The sequence below is a fragment of the Ovis aries genome, chromosome 1 (assembly GCF_016772045.2).
Source record: "Ovis aries strain OAR_USU_Benz2616 breed Rambouillet chromosome 1, ARS-UI_Ramb_v3.0, whole genome shotgun sequence".
Taxonomy (NCBI): domain Eukaryota; kingdom Metazoa; phylum Chordata; class Mammalia; order Artiodactyla; family Bovidae; genus Ovis; species Ovis aries.
In genome coordinates, this window is record NC_056054.1 from 234,117,170 (window position 1) to 234,141,015 (window position 23,846).

General features: G+C 36.2%; 1 protein-coding gene across 1 annotated transcript in view; it reads left to right on the plus strand.

The window, feature by feature from the left end:
* Positions 1 to 19,767, plus strand: part of DHX36 (DEAH-box helicase 36) — a 48,121-nt gene extending 28,354 nt beyond the window's left edge. The window contains exons 16-25 of the mRNA XM_004003234.6: positions 1,410 to 1,527; positions 2,461 to 2,559; positions 7,352 to 7,525; positions 7,676 to 7,762; positions 8,700 to 8,783; positions 11,283 to 11,382; positions 11,481 to 11,571; positions 14,623 to 14,743; positions 16,030 to 16,182; positions 16,489 to 19,767. Coding sequence (XP_004003283.2) covers positions 1,410 to 1,527; positions 2,461 to 2,559; positions 7,352 to 7,525; positions 7,676 to 7,762; positions 8,700 to 8,783; positions 11,283 to 11,382; positions 11,481 to 11,571; positions 14,623 to 14,743; positions 16,030 to 16,182; positions 16,489 to 16,674 — 1,213 coding nt within the window. The 3' untranslated portion in view covers positions 16,675 to 19,767. The remainder of the gene's footprint in view (positions 1 to 1,409; positions 1,528 to 2,460; positions 2,560 to 7,351; positions 7,526 to 7,675; positions 7,763 to 8,699; positions 8,784 to 11,282; positions 11,383 to 11,480; positions 11,572 to 14,622; positions 14,744 to 16,029; positions 16,183 to 16,488) is intronic.
* The last annotated feature ends 4,079 nt before the right edge of the window (positions 19,768 to 23,846 follow it).

The window sequence follows — 23,846 nt, forward strand, 5'->3', positions numbered from 1 at the left end:
GCACTGGCTTAGCTGTTCTGCAGCATGTGGGATCTTCTTCGACCCAGGGATCGAACTTCTGTCCTCTGCATTGGCAGGCAGATTCTTATTCACTGTACCACCAGGGAAGTCCAATACCTCTGTTTTAATGATTGGAGAAAAGATTTGCCTGTAACACAAATAATTGCACTTATTACTTGTTTTAATGTATACTTCAGAATATTTTACACCCTAACTCATACGAGTGATAGAATCATGTCTGGAGTTTGAAGAGTGTTTATTTTACCTCTTAACATGTAGAATAAAAAGTTTTCCCATAATTTTCAGATACTAGCTTAAGTAAGGAAAGAGTTAAATGGTCTGTCAATTTTTTTTTATCAGCCTTTTAATAAGTTTATACTATATATTTAAAGCTGTCGCTCACTTGTTATAAGGTTTGCAGGTTATTCCAGTATAACTTGACTTCAGGTAGTTTATTGGATTATGCAGTCGGTGCTCTTGAGTCATAGTCCGGGCTTAGTCCAAGAAGTGTACCTCCTTCTGCTCTATTAAGAGGGGATAATTTGATTGGGAGCCTAGCAAGACTGAGGTTTCCCCATGCAGACCAGTCACTAAATGTAAAGTACTGCATTTTATAGAATTCTTCATCCCCACTAACCTGGTGAAAGTTAATTGTGGAATTGCAGTGCTTTTGTTGATGTTTTTAATTGAAGTATAGTTGATTTACAATGTTGCTTTAGTTTCTGGTATACCATACAGTGATTTAGCTTATATATGTATATAGTATTTTAATTCAAAGGGAAAATAGTCCCCTGTGGGCTCTGTGATACAAATTTCCTTTAGCAAAGCTAATTAAGATTGAAGGCCAGTGCAAACTATTTATTATGTGGTCCTTGGTGGAGATCCTATAGATAGATTATGGGTCCTCTGAGCCACCAGATAAGCCCATCATTCAGATCAGTAGATGCAAATAAGGGAAAAAAATTGTTTCCAACATCTCTCTGAGAGCTCACTAGATAGCACATACCTAAGAGCTTTTAAAATAATAATAGGTTAACATAATACCAGGATTTGTTACATAAAGTGCTCATAAGGCTCAAAGAGATTAACCTATGTATACTGCTGATTTTGTGTCATCCAGTCTGGAATCTGTAAGAAACAGGTAACCAAATTATTGGTAGGAGGAAGGGAGTCTTGTCTTTTTTAGAACTAGGATTTAGGATTAGTGGATTTAAGTTTATTCAAAACAGATGAGGAAAAGGAATATATGAATAACAATGAAGTAACAAGTAAATTAGTTATGATGTGGCTTGTAAGAAATAGATATTGACTGCTTTCCCTGCCTTTTCTTTTCTCTGGAATTCTAAAAAGTCACTGATAATACTTACCTGCTCCCCTCCCCCTTGTTGTTGGATTTTTTCTTTTTAAAGAGTTCAACCTGGTCATTGCTATCATCTATATAACAGTCTTAGAGCAAGCCTTCTAGATGACTATCAACTGCCAGAAATTTTAAGAACGCCTTTGGAAGAACTTTGTTTACAGATAAAGGTAAATTAAGTGGGAGAATTAAACTAAGTAAGGTTCTAGTTTTCAGCATGTTTTATAGAGGAAAGTAATATGTTAATCTGCCAGAAAGAATTTAGACCACCATTTGTTTTTGTGTTAGTATAGTTTGACCCTAAGGAGCCTGAGGGTTAGACTTGCCAGTTGTCTCTTCTCTGCCTCCAGAAAATGACTCACCCAAGGGTGGGTCATTGAAACAGCTTGGTTAGAGTGTGGAGTCAGACCCTAGTTCTGTTGATTCTACATGTTGTGTTTGCTGATTGAACACAAACTTTCCCCTGCACTTAAAGTTCTGTAAAATGAAAATGCAAGTACTATATTTATTGAAAAAAAAATCTGCATTGACATGAACCTATACAGTTCAAAATCGATAAACTGTAAACTGTTTTTAAGCTTCTGTCACGTGTATATTAAACAGCTTTTAATTATATAATGCTCTAGAGCCAGACTATCTGGGATTGAATCCCAAGTCCTGTGGCAAGCTAGTTCTTTTATATTGGGCAAGTTATTTAAATTAACTTTGTAAAATTCTTAGAACAGTGCCTGGCACATGGAAAGTGTTCAGTAAATCTTAGCTACTGTCACTACATCTTAAGATGCCCTCATTATAAACTACTTACCTTTTTTTCAGCATCATATATTTGATAAAATTTGCCACCTTATTTTGAAGATAATTGGTGATCAACTTGTTGAGATTTTAACCAGCTACTTTTCTCATTAATAGAGTTAGTGGGTGTTGAAAGTAGTATGTTGGCCTTTAAACATTTAGAATCACAAACATCATTTTAACTTATTCTGGTAAAATATCTAACTGGAAAATTGTGTATATGTTTGATGCTTTATTCGAGTGAATGACATGGGAAAGACTAAACTCTATGTTCATATATGACATGTTTAATTATATTTTTCTCTCCCCAGATTTTAAGACTAGGTGGAATTGCTCACTTTCTTAGTAGGCTAATGGATCCACCATCGAATGAAGCAGTGTTACTCTCCATAAAACACCTGATGGAACTGGTAAATTTGTTTTGTTTTTGTTTTTAAATAAATTCTGACAGATTTAGAGTGTTTAAGTAAAGCAAGCTAATTATAAAATTTACTCTTAATTATTGCAAAGTAGGCCAATGAGTGTGCAGGACCAAATTGATTCACTATTTGGCTGTTCAGCTTTAAGTATGAAATAAGTTATAAACTGATACTGTTGTGATCTACTTATCATACTGGGCTATTTCCACACAAGTTTTTTCATTATAGGCATGACGTAAAATTATATACAATTTTGAAAGCTTTGCATTTCAATCTTTTAAAACTTTCGAATCCTTCAGTTTCCTGTTTTGATCCTCTTCACTTGTATTCTTGAAAGGAATTTGGTTGCTGTATTCTATTCTTTCTGATTTTCATAGTGTTTTTATAGCTTTGTCAAATCTAAACAACTGAATGACAGTATGGACATCTTATAAAGGCAGCTTTTCTATTTTTGAAGGAATACTAGCAGACTTTTTCCCAGACTATATCCCGCTACCTATCATTTTCTTAACAGCTTTTTCCCGTTGGTTTATTTTATGAAGTCAGTGTTTTGAGGAACAGGTTTCATTGTCTTAGGTGCCCACTTAGTTGGTAGCCATCCCTATACAATACCACGCTGAGAAGCCGCACATGACTGGCTGTAAGTTAGTGCCCAAAGTAGAGAGAAAGAACAGAACTATGCTGTCCAGCTCAGTATCCACTAGCCACAGGTGACTGTTTAAGTTTTGAATTAAATTGCAAATTCAGTATCTTGGTCATACTCACAGACTTTAGAAGTTGAATAGACACATGCTATTGGTTACTGCATGAACAGTGCAGAAATGACATTCCATCAGTGCTGCAAGTTCTGTTGATTAGTGGTGGGTTAGAGGATGCTAATGGGTATATTTTACATATTAAAAAAAGTTTTTGAGCCATCTGTGTAGATAGTTTTGAGAATTTGGTCCATATGAAAACACTGAAATAAGCTTGTAATGTGAGTAATAAGTTGTTTAAATGAAAAGTATTGTAACTGATCTGATCATTTTTGTTTGAATTTGGGTTAGATTTAGTGAGGTTGCTGATACTTTAGGGAACAGTATGGTTTTACTGACTGTAAAATTAAAGTCTTCCCCTCTGGATGTTTCTCTAATAGAACATAGCAATAGAGAGCTGGGTGGTGATCAGAGAATCAACTTACTTTTGGTAGAGACAGATGACCAGAGGATAGCTGGAGTCTGAAGCCAGAGTGGGGTGACTTCCTTTCTCCTGACTGAATTTAAGAACCAGTCTTTACTGAGCCATTTGCAAGCAACAAAATGATGAAAAGGCCTGGGACATCCTTGCCAACAGTAGGGTCTGAAGCCTGCATTTTGAAAAAAACTTTTTTATTATGCAATGCAGAATGCCCATCCAGGATAAAAGAGCAAAACAAACCATCCAGCTTAATGATTTATTACAAAGTGAGCAGTGTTATTTTTATTCATGTCAAGAAGTTAAGAACATCTCTGGGATACTAAAAGACCACTGCCTACCCTCTCCCATCACTCCCTGAGTCTCAAAAATAATATCTGTCATGACTAATGGTAGTCTTTTGCTTTTCTTGATGATTTTACCAACCAGAATACATCTCTGTAAAGAGCTTGATTTAATTTGATCCTTTATAAACTTGACAGAAATCCACATAGGATGATGGGACTTTTGGAAGAATGGGGTTCTGAATTCTTTCAGTAAACATTGTGAAATTCATGTGCATTACTGCTTTTAGCTGTGTATAGTTCATTCATTTTCATTTCTTTATATGGCTACTGAAAGGTATTTTTGGTTGTTGTTTAATCGATAAGTTGTGTCCGCCACTTCTGTGACCCCATGGACTGCAGCCCACCAGGCTCCTCTGTCCCTGGCTTTTCCCAGGAAGGAGTACTGGAGTGGCTTGCCATTCCCCTTCTCCAGGGGACTGAACCTGCATCTCCTGCATTGGCAGGTGGATTCTTTACCACTTAGCCACCTGGGGCTTCTGGTGGCTCAAATGGTAAAGAATCTGCCTTCAGTGCAGGAAACCCAGGTCTGATCCCTGGGTCGGGAAGATCTCTTGGAGAAGAGAATGGCTACCCACTCCAGTATTCTTTACTGGAGAATTCCATAGAGGAGCCTGACAGAGCCCATGGGGTTGCAAAAGAGTCCAACACAACTGAGCGACTAACACTCACACTTTCACCTGGGAAGCCCCGAAGACGTTTTGCTTATTTCCAATTTGAAGCAGTTACATACGCTGGTATGAATATTCTTAAGTATTTTACTGTTTCTTAGTGTACATGTTTAAGTGTTTCTCATGGGTATACGTGTAGGAGTGAATTCAGTAGGTAATGCCCAGCCATTTTCCAAAGTTGTCAAACTACTTACATTCCTACCAGGGCCAGTGGTAGGTGAGTATTCTCATTGCTCTATAGCATCACCAACCTATAGTCTTCTGTTCTAAGCATGTTGATAGGTATGTTGTAGTTTAATAGTTTTAATTTGTATTATAGTGAGTACTGTTGAATTTGTATGCAGCTTTTCATGCTTCCAGCCCATTTGGATAGTCTCATTTGTAAATTTCTGGTGCCAGTTTTTGTGTTATGTTATAGGAAGTCACTATATATACTTTCTGTATACTATTGATCTGAGCCTTTTGTCAATTGTGTATTCCATATGTCTGTATTTTTGCCTTATCATTTTTTACTAGTGTTTTGGTGAACAAATTCCTAATTTTAATGTGCAATATATATCAGTTTTTTCTTTATTGTTACTGCTTTTCATCCTTTCATGAGTCTTTATCTACCCTGGTGATAATACTGTTTTCAGTTTTTCTTCTTCACACTTAGAAATACAATCCACGTGCAATTGATGTGTGTGTGTGTCTGTGTGTGTAGGCGAGGTAAGAATCAGTGTTTAGATATGTGGAACAGTTGACTGAAACTGTTAGAGAAAAGTTTATCCGTTTCCTTCTCTGCTTTGTTCTGCAGCATTGTCATCGATCAAGTGTCTGGGTTTGTCTATTTGTAGACTCTGCTTTATTCTATTGATGTATATTTTTCTTGAGCTGGTATCACACTGTCTTAATTACAATATTGAGTCTTAACCAAGCAAAAACATGCTCTTTCCCATTGATTTAGTTATTTAATCTCTTGGTATTTCAGCATTTTCTGTGTATCATACAACTCTTTAAGAGAGTGAGATCTTGATTAGTGGTATTTTTGGTTTCTATTCAGACTTCAAAATTTTGCATTTTCTTGTGTGTCTGCTATACAAAAATCAAGTTGGTTTTGAATGTTGGCCTTGTTTTCATTAATGCTGTGAAACCCACTTATTCTGGTAACTGTATGTAGATTTTTTTGCATACAATCACATCTAAATAATAGGAATTTTATTTATTTCCAGCTGTCATCCAGGATCCTTAGTACAATATTGTACAGAAGTGATATGATAGTGTATGTTCTTATGTTCTTATCCTCAAAGGAAAAGCTATCAATAATTCGTTGAGCATGTTCTTTGAAGATTTTTTTGTAGAAACTCAAGGAAGTTTGTGTTTTTATCAAATACCTTTTCTTCCTCTAATGAGATTATCCAGTTATGCTGCTTTTTATGTTTAATTTGTAATGTATTGAATTACATTAGTTTTTCAAATGTTAAACCAACTCTCATTCCTGAAAGAAACCTAACTTGCTGTGATTCAATTTGCCATTGTTTTAAGTTTCCCATGTATAAGGTTATTTAGTTTCCCTTTCTCCAGACGTCCCTGTCAAGCAGGAACCAAGATTATTCTAAACTCAGAAAACAAGCTTGAAAGTTTTGTGTTTTTTCCCCTAGTCTCTGAAAGAGTTTTTGTAAGATTAAGGTAAATTCTTTCATAAACTTTTAGTAGAGCTCAATATTGGCTATGGTCCCTGTGTTGTACAGTACATCCCTGTAGTCTGTCCTACACAGTCCATTAGTTTGTACCTCTAATTCCCCTACCCCTGTAACAAACTACCCATGGGTTGCCAGAGTAATACTAGTTTTATCGTTTGCTGTTTTTGTTGTTGTTCAGATTTTGTCATTTTGAATGTGTACTGGACATTGTATTTACAGAGATCTTTGTGGATAAAAACTTGGAACTTGGGGTGATAATTTCCTCCAGAGAGGATTTATGTTGCCTCCTCTGGTAAAAGATACTCCAGTGTTGTTCACCTCTCTAGACTTCCTTCTCTCCCCAATTACTGGAGTTGTAATTTTTGTAATTCTTTTGTAACTCTTTTGTAAAAGAATTTTATGATTCTTCTGTTAATGTCTTCAGGCAACTTTTCTCGCGGGATGATTGGATCACATTACCTAGGGAATCAGAGCAGAAGTCACCCCCATTTGGAGGACTCTAGATACGTCTTTTATCTCTTGCCCTGCTGTTGGTTTCATGTCTCCTAAAGTACTGCAGTTGAGGGCTGGGCATTGTATACTCTGAGTATATGTTTTGTCTTTTGGGTTCCCCGCCCCCAACAACTCTTGTACTTAGTGATTTTCTTTATCTTATTGAATGCTAATACATTATTTCTCATTTTTCTTCTAACATTTATAGCAAAGCTGAATTGTGAGTTAATTTTATTTTTGTTTGTTTAAATAAGTTTCTAACCTTTGCTGACCTCAAAACTAATGTTTTGATGACGAGAACTAAAGCTGAACAATATAAGGGCATTTGGACATGAGTGGCCTGTCACTTGTTTTTTTTTTAAGCGAACTAAAATATGATGCTTTACAATGTCTGTTTTAAACGTAAACTCTTACTTTACAGAATGCTTTGGATAAACAAGAAGAATTGACGCCTCTTGGAGTTCACTTGGCACGATTACCAGTTGAACCACACATTGGGAAAATGATTCTTTTTGGAGCTCTGTTCTGTTGCTTAGACCCGGTACTCACCATTGCTGCTAGTCTCAGCTTCAAAGATCCCTTTGTGATTCCACTGGTAAGAAGTATACAAATAAAAAGCTAGGTTTTTCTTTCTTTTTTTTTTTTAACACAGGGTAGTTATTTGCTTAGATACACTTTTTATTAGAATGCCATTCTCCTTTATATACCATCAGAGCAATTTAAGCTGCCTTCATCTGTTTTTAAGGGAAAAGAAAAGGTCGCAGATGCAAGAAGAAAGGAATTGGCAAAGGATACTAAAAGTGACCACCTGACTGTTGTGAATGCATTTAAGGTAAAATGGACACATTTTAAATTTAAATTTTTAAAATATGTTATAGTTATCAGGAATAAGTTAAATTAGTGAAAATGTTTAAAATTAGGTGAACATGTGAAAAAAATTATACACTTTCCAATTTTGTGATAGTGCATTATTACATTTTCCCTTTTGGAAAAAAGTCTGTTCTTTGTGTTTTGATAACAGAACAAGTGAACAATTTATTTTAAAACATTATTTACTATTATTTATCTCCATCTTTGTCTTATTCACGTTTATGATGGAAGGTTCTTTCCTGTTCAGTAATAAACTATACCTGTATTCAGATTTAACATTTTGATAGAGGATCATAATCATGTATACGCTTCAAGAAAGAGAGACATTTTCTCTTACAGCCAGGCTTTTCTGAGGATAAATATGCCTCATCCATCTTTACAACATTTAAGTGTAATTTAGGGTATGGAGACAGTATCTTTTTATTGTAGTTCTAGACTCAGTTTCCTGTTATGGGATTGTTTATGTATTTTTTTTGTTCTTTTGAGCTAATTCAGTATTTTTTTCTCCCATCTTCCTCCCTTTGCTAACTTAAAGCAAAACATATTTGTGAAGGTGAAAACATATAATAGCATTGAAATTTGTCTAACAGGGTGTTCTTTTTGATTAGTACACCATGTGCAGAATGGTGCTATTTTACGTAAATGAACAGTGCATTACTTTATAATTTGCTCTTATTTGTGTAAAGAAAGGTCTGTAAATTCAGTTTTGGTTACCTCTTAATGACTAGGATCATAAGGAGTTCACGTTTTTGTAATTTGTTATTTTTTAAATTATTTGGTTTTTTTTACAGAGAAAATTAAAAATCAGAAGGTAAACATTGTTACTAAAATAAAAACAAACTACTAAGTAATCTTTGCCTTGGGGAATAAAATTAATACTTTATTTCTTTGCCCCCTAGGGATGGGAAAAAGCTAAACAACGTGGTTTCAGATATGAAAAAGACTATTGCTGGGAATATTTTCTATCTTCAAATACATTGCAGGTAATGATGAGTGTTTTGAAGTAATTCTCATATATGTTAGATTAGGGGATATATGTATCCATTCTGTATAGTCAGCTCTATACCCAAAAGTTAATTATGACTATCTTGTGAAGTTGAATCATACAAAATCATAGAAGAGACTATTAAATCAACTGCAGTAGCACAAGAAAAAGATGTAAATTAGCATAATAAAATAATGGCTAAGAGAAGAAACAAGTCCAGAGTTTAGTAAGAAAACACAGAAGCTCGTTTACTCTTTCTGCACTCATCCTTTAGTTGCCATTTTGAAGATTTGTTCTAAAATTTTCACTGATACTTCTAAAATCTGTTTTAAACTCAAATAGGGCAAGTATCTCTTTTTAAACTTTAGATAGGTATTTTTATCCTGAACTGACCTAGTGTAATGAGAAAACACTATTGAAGACATTTGTGAAACAGAAGAAAGTAAACAATTAAGGCAAATGCAACATCAGACACTGCGCTGAACTAGAGAAGTGATCTCAAGCCAGCAGGCGTAGGAATAGCCACACCTTTTCAGCTATGTGGCATGAACTCTGGTAATGGACATTTAGCAGATCTACAAGAGGGGTAAAGAATCCAGAATCCAGCATATTTAAACTTGCCCAAACATTAACAGAATTAAAAGAAGGATAATGACAATTCTGAAAGATGCTATAGCCAATGGATAAAAGAAGGGAACCTGGCATATCTCAGCAGAAGATACAACTGTTTCATAGTTAGGAACAGTTGAAGAATGTGGTTTCAGTCCAAGTTAAGAAAATAAACCAGTAAAAGGAATGAAAAGACTGCTGAGCCAAGAAGACAAATTGAAGGCCATAGCATCATAAGGAGCAAAATGGGCAATCTTTTAAAACAAAATATTACCTAGAAGGAAGGCTTGAGATAATCACAGCCTGTATATGCAGCCATGAAAGAAAGAAATAAAGCAATAAGTAAGAAGCTCATAAACAGGAGGACAGCATTGATCTATCATGAAGGTAACAGGTGTCTCTTCATAGAAAATCCAGGAGTAATTGAATATGTATTCAGAGATATATGTAAGAACATGTCCCTTGAACTACAGTATGAAAAGATAGTTAAATCCAAGTGTTATTTGAGAATACTATATCCTGTCAAGATATTCAAGTATAAAGAAAAATTACAGACACTCAAGAAAGCACTTGAAATAGACACTCATGAGCTGACCTTGAAAACTTACTGAGTAAAATGCATATTACGAGGTGAATCAAAAAGAATCTAGGAATGGAGAATACATGCTGAGTATACATTGAAATTATTTAAATATGGAAAAATACAAAATGGTATTGAGAATTATGGATATAGAAAAAGAGGTATTGTCCTGAACAATGTAATGGTTATAGAAATCAGGAGGTAGCCTGGCGATTCAGTTGTAAGAGAAATTAGGTAGGAAAACTAAAGTCACACAATTCGTAGAAAGGATATATATTTAAAAATGACTTGGGACTTCCCTGGCAGTCCAGTGGTTAAGACTCTGAGCTCCCAATGCAGGGGACCCTGGGTCAGGGAACTAGACCCCACATGATACAACAGCAAGATCCTGCATGCCACAGCTAAGACCTGGCACAGCCAAATAAATAATTAAATTTTTTTTAATGACTATATTTCATAATCTATTTTAAGCTCACAAGGCTTCTTTATTAAATATCTTACAATTATAAAACTGTTGCATTCATCTAATTCAATTTTGTTTAATTGACTTAAATTGAACTAAGATTAAATGCTTTTATTAAAACAGCTTCTGTACTGTTATCGTAGTTAAGATGGCATTTTTGTCCAATTCTGATGAGTATCTGCAATATTGTTTATTTAATGATATTTCTGATGATATTGAGATTAGGGAAGTCTTTTGTACTTTCCTATATTATTTGAATGCTTTTTATAACAAAGCATGTATTATTTCACTCATGGTCATTTTCTTAAAAACAGGAAACAGGCCTTAAGCTTTTGAACCAGGATATAATGATAGTTAGTTCTCAGTAGTACATATGTGAATGTTATTTACTGTATGCTTTTCTGTATTTTTCCCCCCAAAATATGGGATGGAGAGCAATTTTGAAAATTAGTCTTTTTGCCTAATAAAGTAATTCTGAAACATCAGTTACTCCCTACCATAGGCAAGCCCTTTCTATAGAAGATGGGACGATTAATATTTTCAATTTAATATCCACATGGTTTCCCTGGCAGCTGCTCATCTTTGCCATTGTAATGCAAAAGCAGCCAAAGATAATACGTAGACTAGTAGGTGTGGCTTTGTTTCAATAAAACCCTGTTGACAGAAACAGATTTTTATAAATTTGTAGTTAACTCTACCCTGCTACAAAACATCACATTTTTGCAAGAGTATTTTATTAAGCAGGGAAAGCTCACCATGAAATTTATTTATGAGTGCACACTTTATAACCCCTATAGATTTGTGTGGAAGGTATTCTAGTTCTGTTTGTTACCATTGCTCCCTAGATGCTGCATAACATGAAAGGGCAGTTTGCTGAGCATCTTCTTGGAGCTGGATTTGTAAGCAGTAGAAATCCTCAAGATCCAGAATCTAATATAAATTCAGGTACAGCAGGAAATACAGTGTAAATAACTTGCTGCTGTTGTCAGTTGTATCAGTAGTTTACTTTTATTTTTTTTCCTCTCCCTTCCCACCCCGAATAGATAATGAGAAGATAATTAAAGCTGTCATCTGTGCTGGTTTATATCCCAAAGTTGCTAAAATCCGACTAAATTTGGGTAAAAAAAGAAAAATGTAAGCATTGAAGATTATTATAATTATTTGTAGTTCTCTCAAACTTTTGAAATCATCTACTACAACACGGCTTGTATTGTACATTTGCTCTTACTTGTAGTAGGTCCCTATTCTTAACTTTGGCTATTTAAGGGAAGGCAAACTGTTTGAGGTAGATACCACTGTCCCTCACTGCACATCCTGAAGTCTGTTCCTTTGTCACCCAGTATTCACAAAAAATATTAGTAATGCCAGTGTAAATGATCTTCCCTGGTGGCTCAGATGGTAAAGAATTCTCCTGCAGTGTGGGAGACCTGGATTTGATCCCTGGGTTGGGAAGATCTCTGGAAGAGGGCGTGGCAACCCACCCCAGTATTCCTGCCTGGAGAATCCCCATGGACAGAGGAGCCTGGTGGGCTACAGTCCATGGCGTCACAAAGAATCGGACACAACTGAATGACTAAGCACGTAAATATGAGAACAGTAAGCCAGCTGTTAAAAAGCAGTGCCTCAGTGGAACTTGCTTTGGAGTAGATTATGTTTCAGGATTTTTTTTTTTTTTCCTTTCTTATGAAACAGATAATCTTGTACTTTAGCTCTTTGGATGAAATTGTGGGGAGTTTACCTATTTTGAGAAGCAAAGTATAGCTTTAAATATAGGTCCAAATAGAGTCAGCCTCGATAGTAATTGGAGACAACAATAAGGCATATTTTTGCCCAATAAGCTAACTCATTCTATTGAAGAAAAAAGAGAAACTGAAAGTCACATATGGGTTGTAGTATGTGAATTCGTGCCAGACTTTTAGAAGACACTTTAGAATTAGGTATCAGCAGTCATTAAAAGAGTCACTGGCCCAGTGGTTTAATATGTTCTAAGGAAGTCATTCCAAATGTTTTTTGCAAAGTATATTGTAAGCAACATAGATGTCTAGTAGCAGTGGGAAAATTATGGTTTTATAAGACCATATTGTATGGCATTTCTGTTAGGTGTAAAAAAAAAATCATTGTATATTGACGTAAAATATTTGAACTAATGTTAGGTGAAAGAGTTGGTTGTTCTATACACATGAAAAAATATAGACCTCAAAGGCAGCCTAAAGTGCAGTCATTGTTCTAGTGCAGTGGTTCTCAGCATGGGTGATTTTCCTTCCCAGGGACCTTTGACAATTTCTGCAGATGTTGTGGTTTTATAACTGGAGACATATGTGTTACTGGCATCTAGTACATAGAGGCCATGGATGCTGTTAAACATTCCACAATGCACAAGACAGTCCCCCATAACAAGGAATTCAGTAGTTAAGAATGCAGATGTTGAGAAATCTATAATGTACCTGAGAATAGGGTAACATGAATGTTAATCATTGTGATTGGATTATTCACATCTTATGTGATCTGAGTATTTTTTAACTTCAGTACTTTTTCAAATTCTTCATATATATCCCTAAAATGTACAGGTAGCTTAACATGTTATAAGTAGCTTAAATGTTTGAAATACATTTTGTATATCCCTCTGCCATCCTGGGAAGACTTGATGAAAAAAAATCTATCAGTAGTTCTCTTTGGATTGATGCTTTGTTTTGTAAAGGTGCAGGGGTCAGCACATTTTGGCATACTGGCTGAAAAACATCTTTGTGTAAATTTTTGTTGGAACACGGCCATGCCTATTCTCTGTCTGCTTACTAGCTACATTAGCAGAGTTGAGTAGTTGTGACAGAATCCCCCCAAAGCCTAAAATACTTTGTCTCTGGTCCCATATAGAAAAAGTTTACCAAATCCTGCTGCTCTAGTGATGTAGGGTTGCAGGATGACATTGGTTAAATAGATTGTGTGGTGAGGAAAAATAATTGATTTTATTCTAAATAATGGCTTATGACTATGATTGATTTTATGGATCCCTAAAACCATGAAAAAGATACCCTCAAAAACAGAGGAAGCATTAATGGATTAACCCTTTATAATGTAATTACCAATGATTATATAACAATACTATTTCATATCTCCCTGTTGAATAATATTAACTAAAGACTCCTACAAATTGAGGTGAAATCTTTAACTATCAAAGGAAAGACTCTCTAAGAATGGAGAGACCGTACTGGAGCTGTGTATGTTTATTTCAAGTATTCCTGTTTTGAAATGGGGCTGGAGGTACAGTGAATATGAGGCCATTTAAAACATTTTAGAATAGGGTTTTAAAAATCAGAACTACGTTTTAAACAAAATTCCCCGTTTTTTAAATTGATCATTTCAGTTATTACTGAAATTGAGGGCAGTTTATCAGTCCATGGGGTCGTAAAGAGTCGGACACGACTGAGCAACTTCACTTTCACGCATTGGAGAAGGAAATGGCAACCCACTCCAGTGTTCTTGCCTGGAGAATCCCAGGGATGGGGGAGCCTGGTGGGCTGCCATCTGTGGGGTTGCACAGTCGGAGACGACTGAAGCGACTTAGCAGTAGTAGTATCAGTATCATGGTTTATCAGTATTACGATTTACAGTGAGTGAGTGAGTGAAGTCGCTCAGTCGTGTCTGACTCTCTGCGACCCCGTGGACTATAGCCTACCAGGCTCCTCTGTCCATGGGATTTCCAGGCAATAGTACTGGAGTGGATTGCCATTTCCTTCTTCAGGGGATCTTCCCGACCCAGGGATCGAACCCTGGTCTCCCGCATTGTAGACAGACACTTTACTGTCTGAGCCATCAGGGAAGTAAAATATACAGATTATTCTCTTGGTCTGATTCACTTAGAATTCTCTCAGGTATTTATTTCATTCTTTGTCTTTTAATGGTATATATATTAACATAATGAAGGAATATTTTGTCCCTTTTCTAACATGTTGAATAATTAAACCTATAAGAGGATTTATTTTATGATTTAGAGTGTTCATATTTATCTGATACTTTTCCATGTCTTATTAAAGTAAAAATTCTCTTTCCTTAAATATAAGTTTAGAAATACATAATGCAGAAATAAGCTAAACTCATCTGTGGAGTTTCTTTCGATTCTGGGATGGTTTGGAGTCCTCCAGAGTGTTTTTGTTTTTTTTTTTAACTACATTTTAACTTTTTTTAAAGGGTGAAAGTTTACACAAAGACTGATGGAGTAGTTGCTATTCATCCTAAATCTGTTAATGTGGAGCAAACAGAGTTTAACTACAACTGGCTTATCTATCACCTGAAGATGAGGACAAGTAGTGTAAGTGAATGTATAAAATAGCCATGGATCTGAGTAACAGTCTGTGTTTTAAAAATTGTTTAGTTTTCATAATTACAAACAAGACTTGTTTTCTTAATTTTTTTTTTTAATTGGTGGATAATTGCTTTACAGTGTTTGGTGGTCTCTGCCGTATATCAGTGTAAATCAGCTGTAATTATGTACATATATCCCCTCCCTGCCATTCCATCCCTCTAGGGCATCACAGTGCACCAGGCTGGGCTCCCTGTGTTATATAGCAGCTTCCCACTAGTTAGCTGTTTTATACTTGGTGTGTATATGTCAACGCTACTTTCTCAGTTTGTCTTAGCCTCTCTTCCCCCCACTGTGTCCATGAGTCTGTTCTCTACATCTGCATCTCCATTTCTTCTCTGTAAATAGGTTCATCAGTACTGTTTTTTTAGATTCCATATATATACGTTAATATATGATATTTGTTTTTCTCTTTTTTACTTTCTTCATTCCGTGTAACAGGCTGTAGGTTCATCCACCTTACCACAGTTGACTCAAATTCATTCCTTATTATGACTGAATCTTATTCCATTGTATGTATGTACCACAACTTCTTTATCCACTCATCTGTGGGTGGACATCTAGGTGGTTTTGTCCTAGCTATTGTGAACAGTGCTGCAATGAACATTGGGGTACACGTGGGATTGCTGGGTCATCTGGTAGTTTTCTTCCTAAATTTATTAAGGAATATCCTAAAAAAAATTTTTTTTCTATTAAGACTTACAGTGTCCTCAAGCAAATAACCTGTACTTTTAATGTGTTTAGATCTGTTGTGATGGGTCTTTCTATTTTAATTAACAGAAGGTTATTTGATTTTCATAATTTTCTTTCAGAACCTATTTTTAAAGAAATACTGACATTTTATGGTATATAGGAGTTCACAGTGCATGAAGAATTTTATTGACTCTTCAATATAACTTATACTGCTTAGAATATTAAGTGGGAATTTTGTTAATATATAAAGAAAAAGAACTTCAGCTACATTATTGTTTTGGTAGAAAAATACTTTGTTTCCAGAATAGTGCTATTGATTGAATTGAAACAAAAATATAAAATTCCTTTGTTGTCTGAAGTAATGAAAAATGACTTGTTTAAAATTTATTTTTAAATTAGTCTGTAATTACACTGACAGGATGATAATAATACCTATTTTAGAAGAAAAACACTAATTGATACTAGTGATTTTATTGGATTAATGTGACAGTAATCCTTTCTGATTCCTTAACTGTATTAACTTGCCTTACTTTTCATTATAGATATACTTGTATGACTGCACAGAAGTTTCCCCATACTGTCTCTTGTTCTTTGGAGGTGATATATCCATCCAGAAAGATAATGATCAGGAAACTATTGCTGTAGATGAGTGGATAATCTTTCAGTCTCCAGCAAGAATTGCCCATCTTGTTAAGGTGACTGACTTTACATGATTGTCTTTGATTCTGCATGCAAGTTAGTATACAGTCTTGTGTTTTTGTTTATCCAAGTGTTGTACATGTTACATTAAATATTTCTTGCTTTACTTCAACAGATGAAATTGTGTTGAGAAATCGATTTATAGTTTCTCTGAATTGGTTTTTGAGATAGTTACAGAGCAACCATTCTGAATAGCTAATAGCTTATGAAATTTCTTGTACCAGATCAAGTCACTTTTATTTATTACACTGTTTGATAGTACATCTGCCTTTGTTGAATGTGTATACTTTTTCCAACTTCAGGAATTAAGAAAGGAACTAGATATCCTTCTGCAAGAGAAGATTGAAAGTCCCCATCCTGTAGACTGGAAGGACACTAAATCAAGAGACTGTGCAGTACTCTCAGCTATTATAGACTTGATCAAAACACAAGAAAAAGCAACTCCCAGGAACTTGCCACCACGTTTCCAGGATGGATATTACAGCTGACAGGTTTTCTCTGGTGCCCTAAAAAGCCAATTTTACAGCCATCTTCCATCATGGTTTAACTTTGGGCCAGACGCCAAACCCCAGGACATGAATAATTTTAATGTGTATAAGGTAGAAACCTTCAGTAGGTAGTAAAGACTTAATGTGCATGAATTAACAGTTGTCTGTAGCTACTATAAATACACCATAAACAACAGTAAGTTCTCTGATCATACACTCTTATTGTGGTCATGTCCACATTTTGAGAATATTCCTTTTATGTACTTTGAATGTTGTACCACTTGAGAAAGTCCTTTGTTATGAAATATTAATCTTTCTGCCCATAATGACCGAGCATAGAATCAGTAAAACTAGAATGAGTAGCCAAAAGCAGTGTCAAATAAGAATTTCAGCACATCCACATTTTTTCTAATGAAACTTCTGTCAGAAGTTAATTAATTTGTTGTAATAAAGTCCACTATCTAATAAAATGTACAGTGTGTAAATCTCAGCTAGCTTTTTGGCTTGGTTTCTGCATCTCCACCTGTCCCTTGGTTTGTTTGATTTTTTTTTTTTTTTAGTCTTTTCAGAATATATTTTTAGCTTTTTTATATCACCCTGTGCAGCATAATCTAGCAATAGAGAGCATGAGTCTAGAGCCTGACCACCTAAGTTCAAATTTTAGCACTGTCACTTACCTAAGATCTTAGGCAAATTACTTGGCTTCTCTCTGTTCCCATTTTCTCTATCTGTAAAATACAGGTAATAGTTGTGAGAATTAAATACCTTGTTATATGTAAAGTGCATAGCCTAGTGTCTGGCATGTATTGGGTACTCACTAAATGGTAGTTACTCGTCCATAAAATATTTTTAATGATCCATTAGGTTACGCTTTTTCTCCTCATGCTCTGAGTGCTATTTTATACTCTCAGCCAGTGGTAGCTAGTCTGACATGTACTCTGCAGCCCTGTCAGATTTAAACTAATATAAATACTGTTACTTGTCAAACGGCCTTTTTGTCCTTTCCTTCCTGTTTGCTTGTCCATGTGTCCCCTCCTCTGTGCAGCCTTGTTCCCAGGGCTGTTGAACCCTCTTCCCCAAGGGTGAATCATGCTTGGTCTAAGCCAGTCATGCATGGTCTTATTCTCCATTTAAGTAACTGTTCAGGCATGAATATGTGGACCTGTCTTGTCTGATGTCAGCTGAGAAGAGGTCTGCACTGGGGGCATCTGAGAAAGATCTTCCTCACTAATACTTTGAGGAGGAAATTCTGCACTCCTCCTTTGGACATTTTCTTGTCTGTATTTGGCACTTAGAACTGCTGTAGCCATCTTAGAATCACTAGGTTGGCTTAGCAGGCAGGTGGAAATCAGCCATGTCCTTGATATCACTAGTGAGCTGTTGAATTATCCAACTCTGCAACTGCCCTGCACGTGGACTTACTCTGATAACAATAAACCCTTTATTGTTTTAATTAGCCACTTTTAGTAGTCTTTTGTATAACTTGGCAGAAAGCGTGTTAAGTGCAACACCTAACTATCCATCATTTATTGTTGTTTGCTGAGGCTTCTATCTCTATCATTTATTTTGTGATATAAAAGGTTGACCTTTATATCTGAGAAAAGATGTAGTATTGGAAATACTGTTAAAAGACAAACCTTGGAAGAACACCCTGGTATACCATAAAAACTACAAATTTTATTGTGCCTTCCAAAGAAGCCAGGGGAAAAGGAGTATCATGATGACTGTGATGATCTTTACAGCACTGCTTCAGGTAGTGCTCCCGTTTCTGGGAATGTATGTCAACCTATCATTTCCTCCTGGGGTCCTGAATATTTATTTTTGTGTTCTAAGTCCATTCTCTTGGCTAGCATCCCCAAAGTGATTTGTCTCTCACTGAATTCTTATTCTGCATCATATTGTAACATGTTAGTTTGGTCCCTAAACTCAAGGTGATAATTAGGTACTATTTGTTCTATAAGAATGTTTTTATGTTTGTGTGGTTTTTTTTTGTTGTTGTTTGTTTGTTTTTTTTTGCTTGCTTGCTTTTACTATACAGTTTAAATTCAGTTATTTGGCCAAAATGGTCTTTGCAGAAAGCGGTTAAAACACATTACTTGTTAATTAGTTCTGTGTTCACAGACCAGTGTTTAGTCTCCACAAATGGGGAAGATATTCCTGAAGGATTGTTTAACAGGTGAGCTGTTTAGAGAGGTCAGAGGACTTATTTATCACCTCTAATTTATGTCCTCTACAACCAATCAAGATGGAAGTTTTAACTGATGGTGCTATTTGTTTTTTGTTTACAGAATAGGATGTAACTTAGTGAAACATGTATTCCATGTCTTAGCATTATCTGTTATTTGGTAGTTTTAAAGAATAAGATATTAAGAAAAATCTATTTGGCTCACCAATCTGATACCAAGGATAACTCTTGGAAAAAATAACTCTGAAACAGAAACTTATGAGGGGAAAAGGCACTGAATAATCTTTTTTAAAAAAAGTCTTTGAAAAGTGAATCCATATAACACGTTCTTAATCATTAACTTGGGCAAAAGCTCTAGATGCATTTGTACCAGTTAATGCAAGTGATTTTCTCTTCTTCATTTTTAAAACAAAGTCCACCCTACAAGTTTGAATAGTAAGAGAGCTGTAGGAGGAATTTATGTACTCTCTTGCCCAAAGTAAATGGTAATCCTTCTGCTCTTGAGCTCTAGTTTATGTATATTTAAGTAATTGTGATCATGTAGTATAATCATATTTATAATATACTAATTGTTTTTACATGGCATTTTTATTCTGATTTTAAAAATAAATATTCATTGTAGAATATTTGAAAATTCAACATATAAAAAAATGTTACTACTGTTACATACTTTTTTAATAAGCTTGAAGATATTACTTTAATAAAGTTACCCAAGTATGATTCTGTTAATTTTGTCAAATGTCTTAAGTCGTAATTGTTACCCTGATACGGAATATTCCTGTCACCTAAAAATGTCCTTTGTTTCCTTTGCAGTCAGTCCCCTGCTCCACCATTGATCTGCTTTTGGTCACTAGAAAATTCAAAAGTTTTGCGTTTTCTAGAATTTCAAATAAATGGAACAACATATAGTCTTCTGTGTTCGGCTTCTTTCAGTTAACAAAAAATGCTTTTGAGATATTTATGTTGCTATACGTATCAGAAGTTAGACCCTTTTTATTGTTTAGTAGTATTTAGTAATAGTGTCTGTTACACTGTAGCTTGTTTTATTTTGTTTAGGATTTATTTTTGTTTTCATTTATGGCGGCACTGGGTCTTGGTTGCTGCACACCGGCTTTTCTGTAGCTGCGTTGAGCAGGGCCTACTCTGATTGCGGAGCACAGGTTTCTCATGGCACTAATTTCTTGTAGCAGAGCACAGGCTCTAGGCACGCAGGCTTCAGTAGCTGCAGCTCATGGGCCTTGTTGCTCCACGGCATGTGTTCTCTTTCCGGACCAAGGATTGAACCTGCATTGGCAGGTATTTCTTTTCCACGGAGCCACCAGGGAAGCCCATCACAGCTTGATTATCGATTCACCAGTTGATGGACCTTTGTGAGTTATCTTTTCATTTTTTTTTGCTGTTATAAGTAAAGTTATTATTTTTATATGTGTACAGGTCTGTGTGTAGATAGATACTTTCATGTCTCTTGTATAAGTACCTATGGTTAGGATTGCTGTGTTATATTGTATTTGTTTATAAGAAATTGCCAAGCTGACTTCCAAAGTGGGTGTTCCATTTTACACACCTACCCTCCATATGTTATGATTCCAAGTGTTTCAAATCCTCACCAGTACTTGGGTGTTTTTAGTTGTTATTTGTTATTTTTTGCCTTGAATGGATGTGGAATCTCATAGCTCATTGTGATTTTGTTTTGTATTTCTATAATGATCAGTGATGAACATATTTCATGTACTTACTTGCTGTTTTCCTTGGTTGTGTTATATGTGTGCTCTGATCTGATTTTCCATTAGGCATATTAGAGAGGAAGAATTATTCTCTGAGTTTTAGAAGTGCAGAAAATTTAAAGTCATTGACCTGAATATGGCAAAATGTGCCCCTCTTCACTGGCTAGTACAGTGGAAGAGTTAAGCCACTGTTATCAGGTGCCAGAAGAGAATTCAGAAGGAGCTGTCATTTTCAAAGATGTGGCAAAAACACCACAAAGCAAGCTGCTACAACCTTAGAGACGGGTTTCTCTTCTGGGTATCAGCAAATATAGGCATTTTTACAGCTGATGGAAATGCAAATAAATAGTCCTGTGTAAACACTGGTGCATCAGAACAAACTTGCACTAGAAACTACAGGGTTCAAAAGCAGATTTTCTCTGATCCCTGGGAACCATGCTATCCATGCAGAGTCCCTGAATCTTTAGTCACAGTACCTGAACTATTAAACTGAGAACAACTAGAGCAGCCTTCTGTGGGAGAGAAATACCAGGTTTAGAGGTCATGATGTCAGGAGGTTGCACATCCACTGTGAGGAAAAGAACAGGGCATAAGACAAAACTTTTCTTGTTTGTGTAAGGGCATGTTAGTGAGCGAAGACAGCTGATGTAGAAGCGCTGCAGAACCAACCTTTAAGACTGCTTAGAGTTTTGGTAGTTGGTGGTTTTCAATGAACTGGCCCATTTTGTCAGTGTTGAAGTTGAGCATCTTCTTACCAATATCTGTCAAATCTGTAACAATATGTAGTCTTCCATTCCTGACATTGACAGTCTGTTTTGGTCAGCTTGCTAAAAGGTGTATCAATTGTATTTGTCTTTTCAAAGAACTATTTGTTTCACTGATTTTCTATTTTCAGTTTCATTGATTTCTGTATATATATGATTTCTATATTTATCCTTTTCTCCTTCCTTCTGCTTGTGTTTACAGTTTTTAATTTCTAATTTCTTGAGGTGGCAGCTTAGATTTAAGTGTTTAGTGCCATAAATCCCTTTCTAAAACATTGCTGTAGCCCCAGCCTACATGTTTTAATGTCTCGTGCCATTCAATCAGTATATTTTTTATGTCCTCAATATATTTGCCTCTTAACAGATTAAGAATGTGCTGTTTAATTTTCAAGTGATTAACGATTTCTCTGGTGTTTCTGTTCATTTCTAGTTTGGTTCTTTTATGGTAGTTGGAAAACAGTTAATTTTTTTTTTTAAATAATTTTATTTTTGACTGTGCTGGGTCTTGCTGCGTGGGCTTTCCTCTAGTTGCAGGAAGCAGGGCTCTCTCTGATTGCAGTGCACAGCCTTCTCACTGCAGTGGCTTCTCTTGTTGTGAAATTTGGGCTCTAGGGTGAGCAGGCTTTAGCAGTTGCAGCACATGGGCTCAGGAGTTGCAACTTCCAGGCTTAGTTGCCCTGTGGCATGTGGGATTGAACTCTGCTGGGTTGGCAGATGGATTCTTTACCTCTCAGCCACCAGGGAAACCCTGATTTCAATTCTTTTAAATTTGTCAAGTTTATTCCCCAGAGTGTGATCTATCTTGGTGAATGTTACATATCTGCATGAAAAGAAAGTATAACCTCCTGTTTCCGGGTGGAGTGTCTGGGTTAACGTCAGTTAGGTCTCATTCCTTGATGTCGTTCCATTCTGTACCATTACCCACTGTACTGTGGATTTGTCTGTTTTTTCCCTTTAGTTCTGTTAGTTTTTGATCATGTATTTTGAAGCTCCAGTATTTGGTACTTACACACTTGGGGTGGTTACATCTTCTTCACAGAATGACCCTTTTATTGTTAGGTAGTATTCTTGGTTCCTGGTAACTTGCTATGCTTTATGTTCTAGTGTAGCCCCTCCAGCTTTCTTTTGGTTGGCATTTGCTTGATACTATCTTTTTTCCATTCATTAACTCTATACTTACCGTTAAAATTACATTTGAACTATTTCCAAAAGTTGACAGCATATAGTTAGGTCACTTTTTAAATGTCAGTATCTGCCTTTTAATTAATATATTTACATCACTTACATTTTTTGTGTGTGCCATTTTGTTTTTTGGTTCTCTCTTCGTTCCTCTCTTTCCCTTTTCCTGACAGTTTATTGAGAATTCCACTTTACCTTGTCTGTTGTTTATCAGCATATCTCTTTGTAAAGTTTTTGCTTGCTCTGTGGCATCTGGTCCCATCACTTCATGGCAAATAGATGGGGAAACAGTGGAAACAGTGTCAGACTTTTTCTGGGCTCCAAAATCACTGCAGATGGTGACTGCAGCCATGAAATTAAAAGACACTTACTCCTTGGAAGGAAAGTTATGACCAACCTAGGTAGCATATTCAAAAGCAGAGACATTACTTTGCTAACAAAGGTCCATCTAGTCAAGGCTGTGGTTTTTCCTGTGGTCATGTATGGATACTAGAGTTTGACTGTGAAGAAAGCTGAGCGCCGAAGAATTGATGCTTTTGAACTGTGGTGTTGGAGAAGACTCTTGAGAGTCCCTTGGACTGCAAGGAGATCCAACCAGTCCATTCTAAAGGAGATAGTCCTGGGTGTTCTTTGGAAGGAATGATGCTCAAGCTGAAACTCCAGTACTTTGGCCATGTCATGTGAAGAATTGACTCATTGGAAAAGACTGATGCTGAGAGGGATTGGGGGCAGGAGGAGAAGGGGATGACAAAGGATGAGATGGCTGGATGGCATCACCGACTCGATGGACATGAGTTTGAGTCAACTCCGGGAGTTGGTGATGGACAAGGAGGCCTGGCATGCTGCAATTCATGGGCTTGCAAAAAGTCAGACATGACTGAGTGACCAAACTGAACTGATGGATTACACTGGACTTCACAAGTGGCTCAGTAGTTAAAAAAAATCCCTCTGCAATGCAGGTGATGCGGGTTCCATCTCTGGGTCAGGAAGATCCCCTGGAGGAGAAAATGGCAACCCACTCCAGTATTCTTGCGAGGAAAATCCTATGGGCAGAGGAGCCTGGTAGGCTACAGTCTGTAGGGTAGCAAAGAGTTGGACACAACTGAGCACATGGATTACCATATACATGTATGGCTTTCAGTTCAGTTCAGTTGCTTAGTCGTGTCCGACTCTTTGTGACCCCATGAATCGCAGCACGCCAGGCCTCCCTGTCCATCACCATCTCCCGGAGTTCACTCGGACTCACGTCCATTGAGTCCGTGATGCCATCCAGCCATCTCATCCTGGGTCGTCCCCTTCTCCTCCTGCCTCCAATCTCTC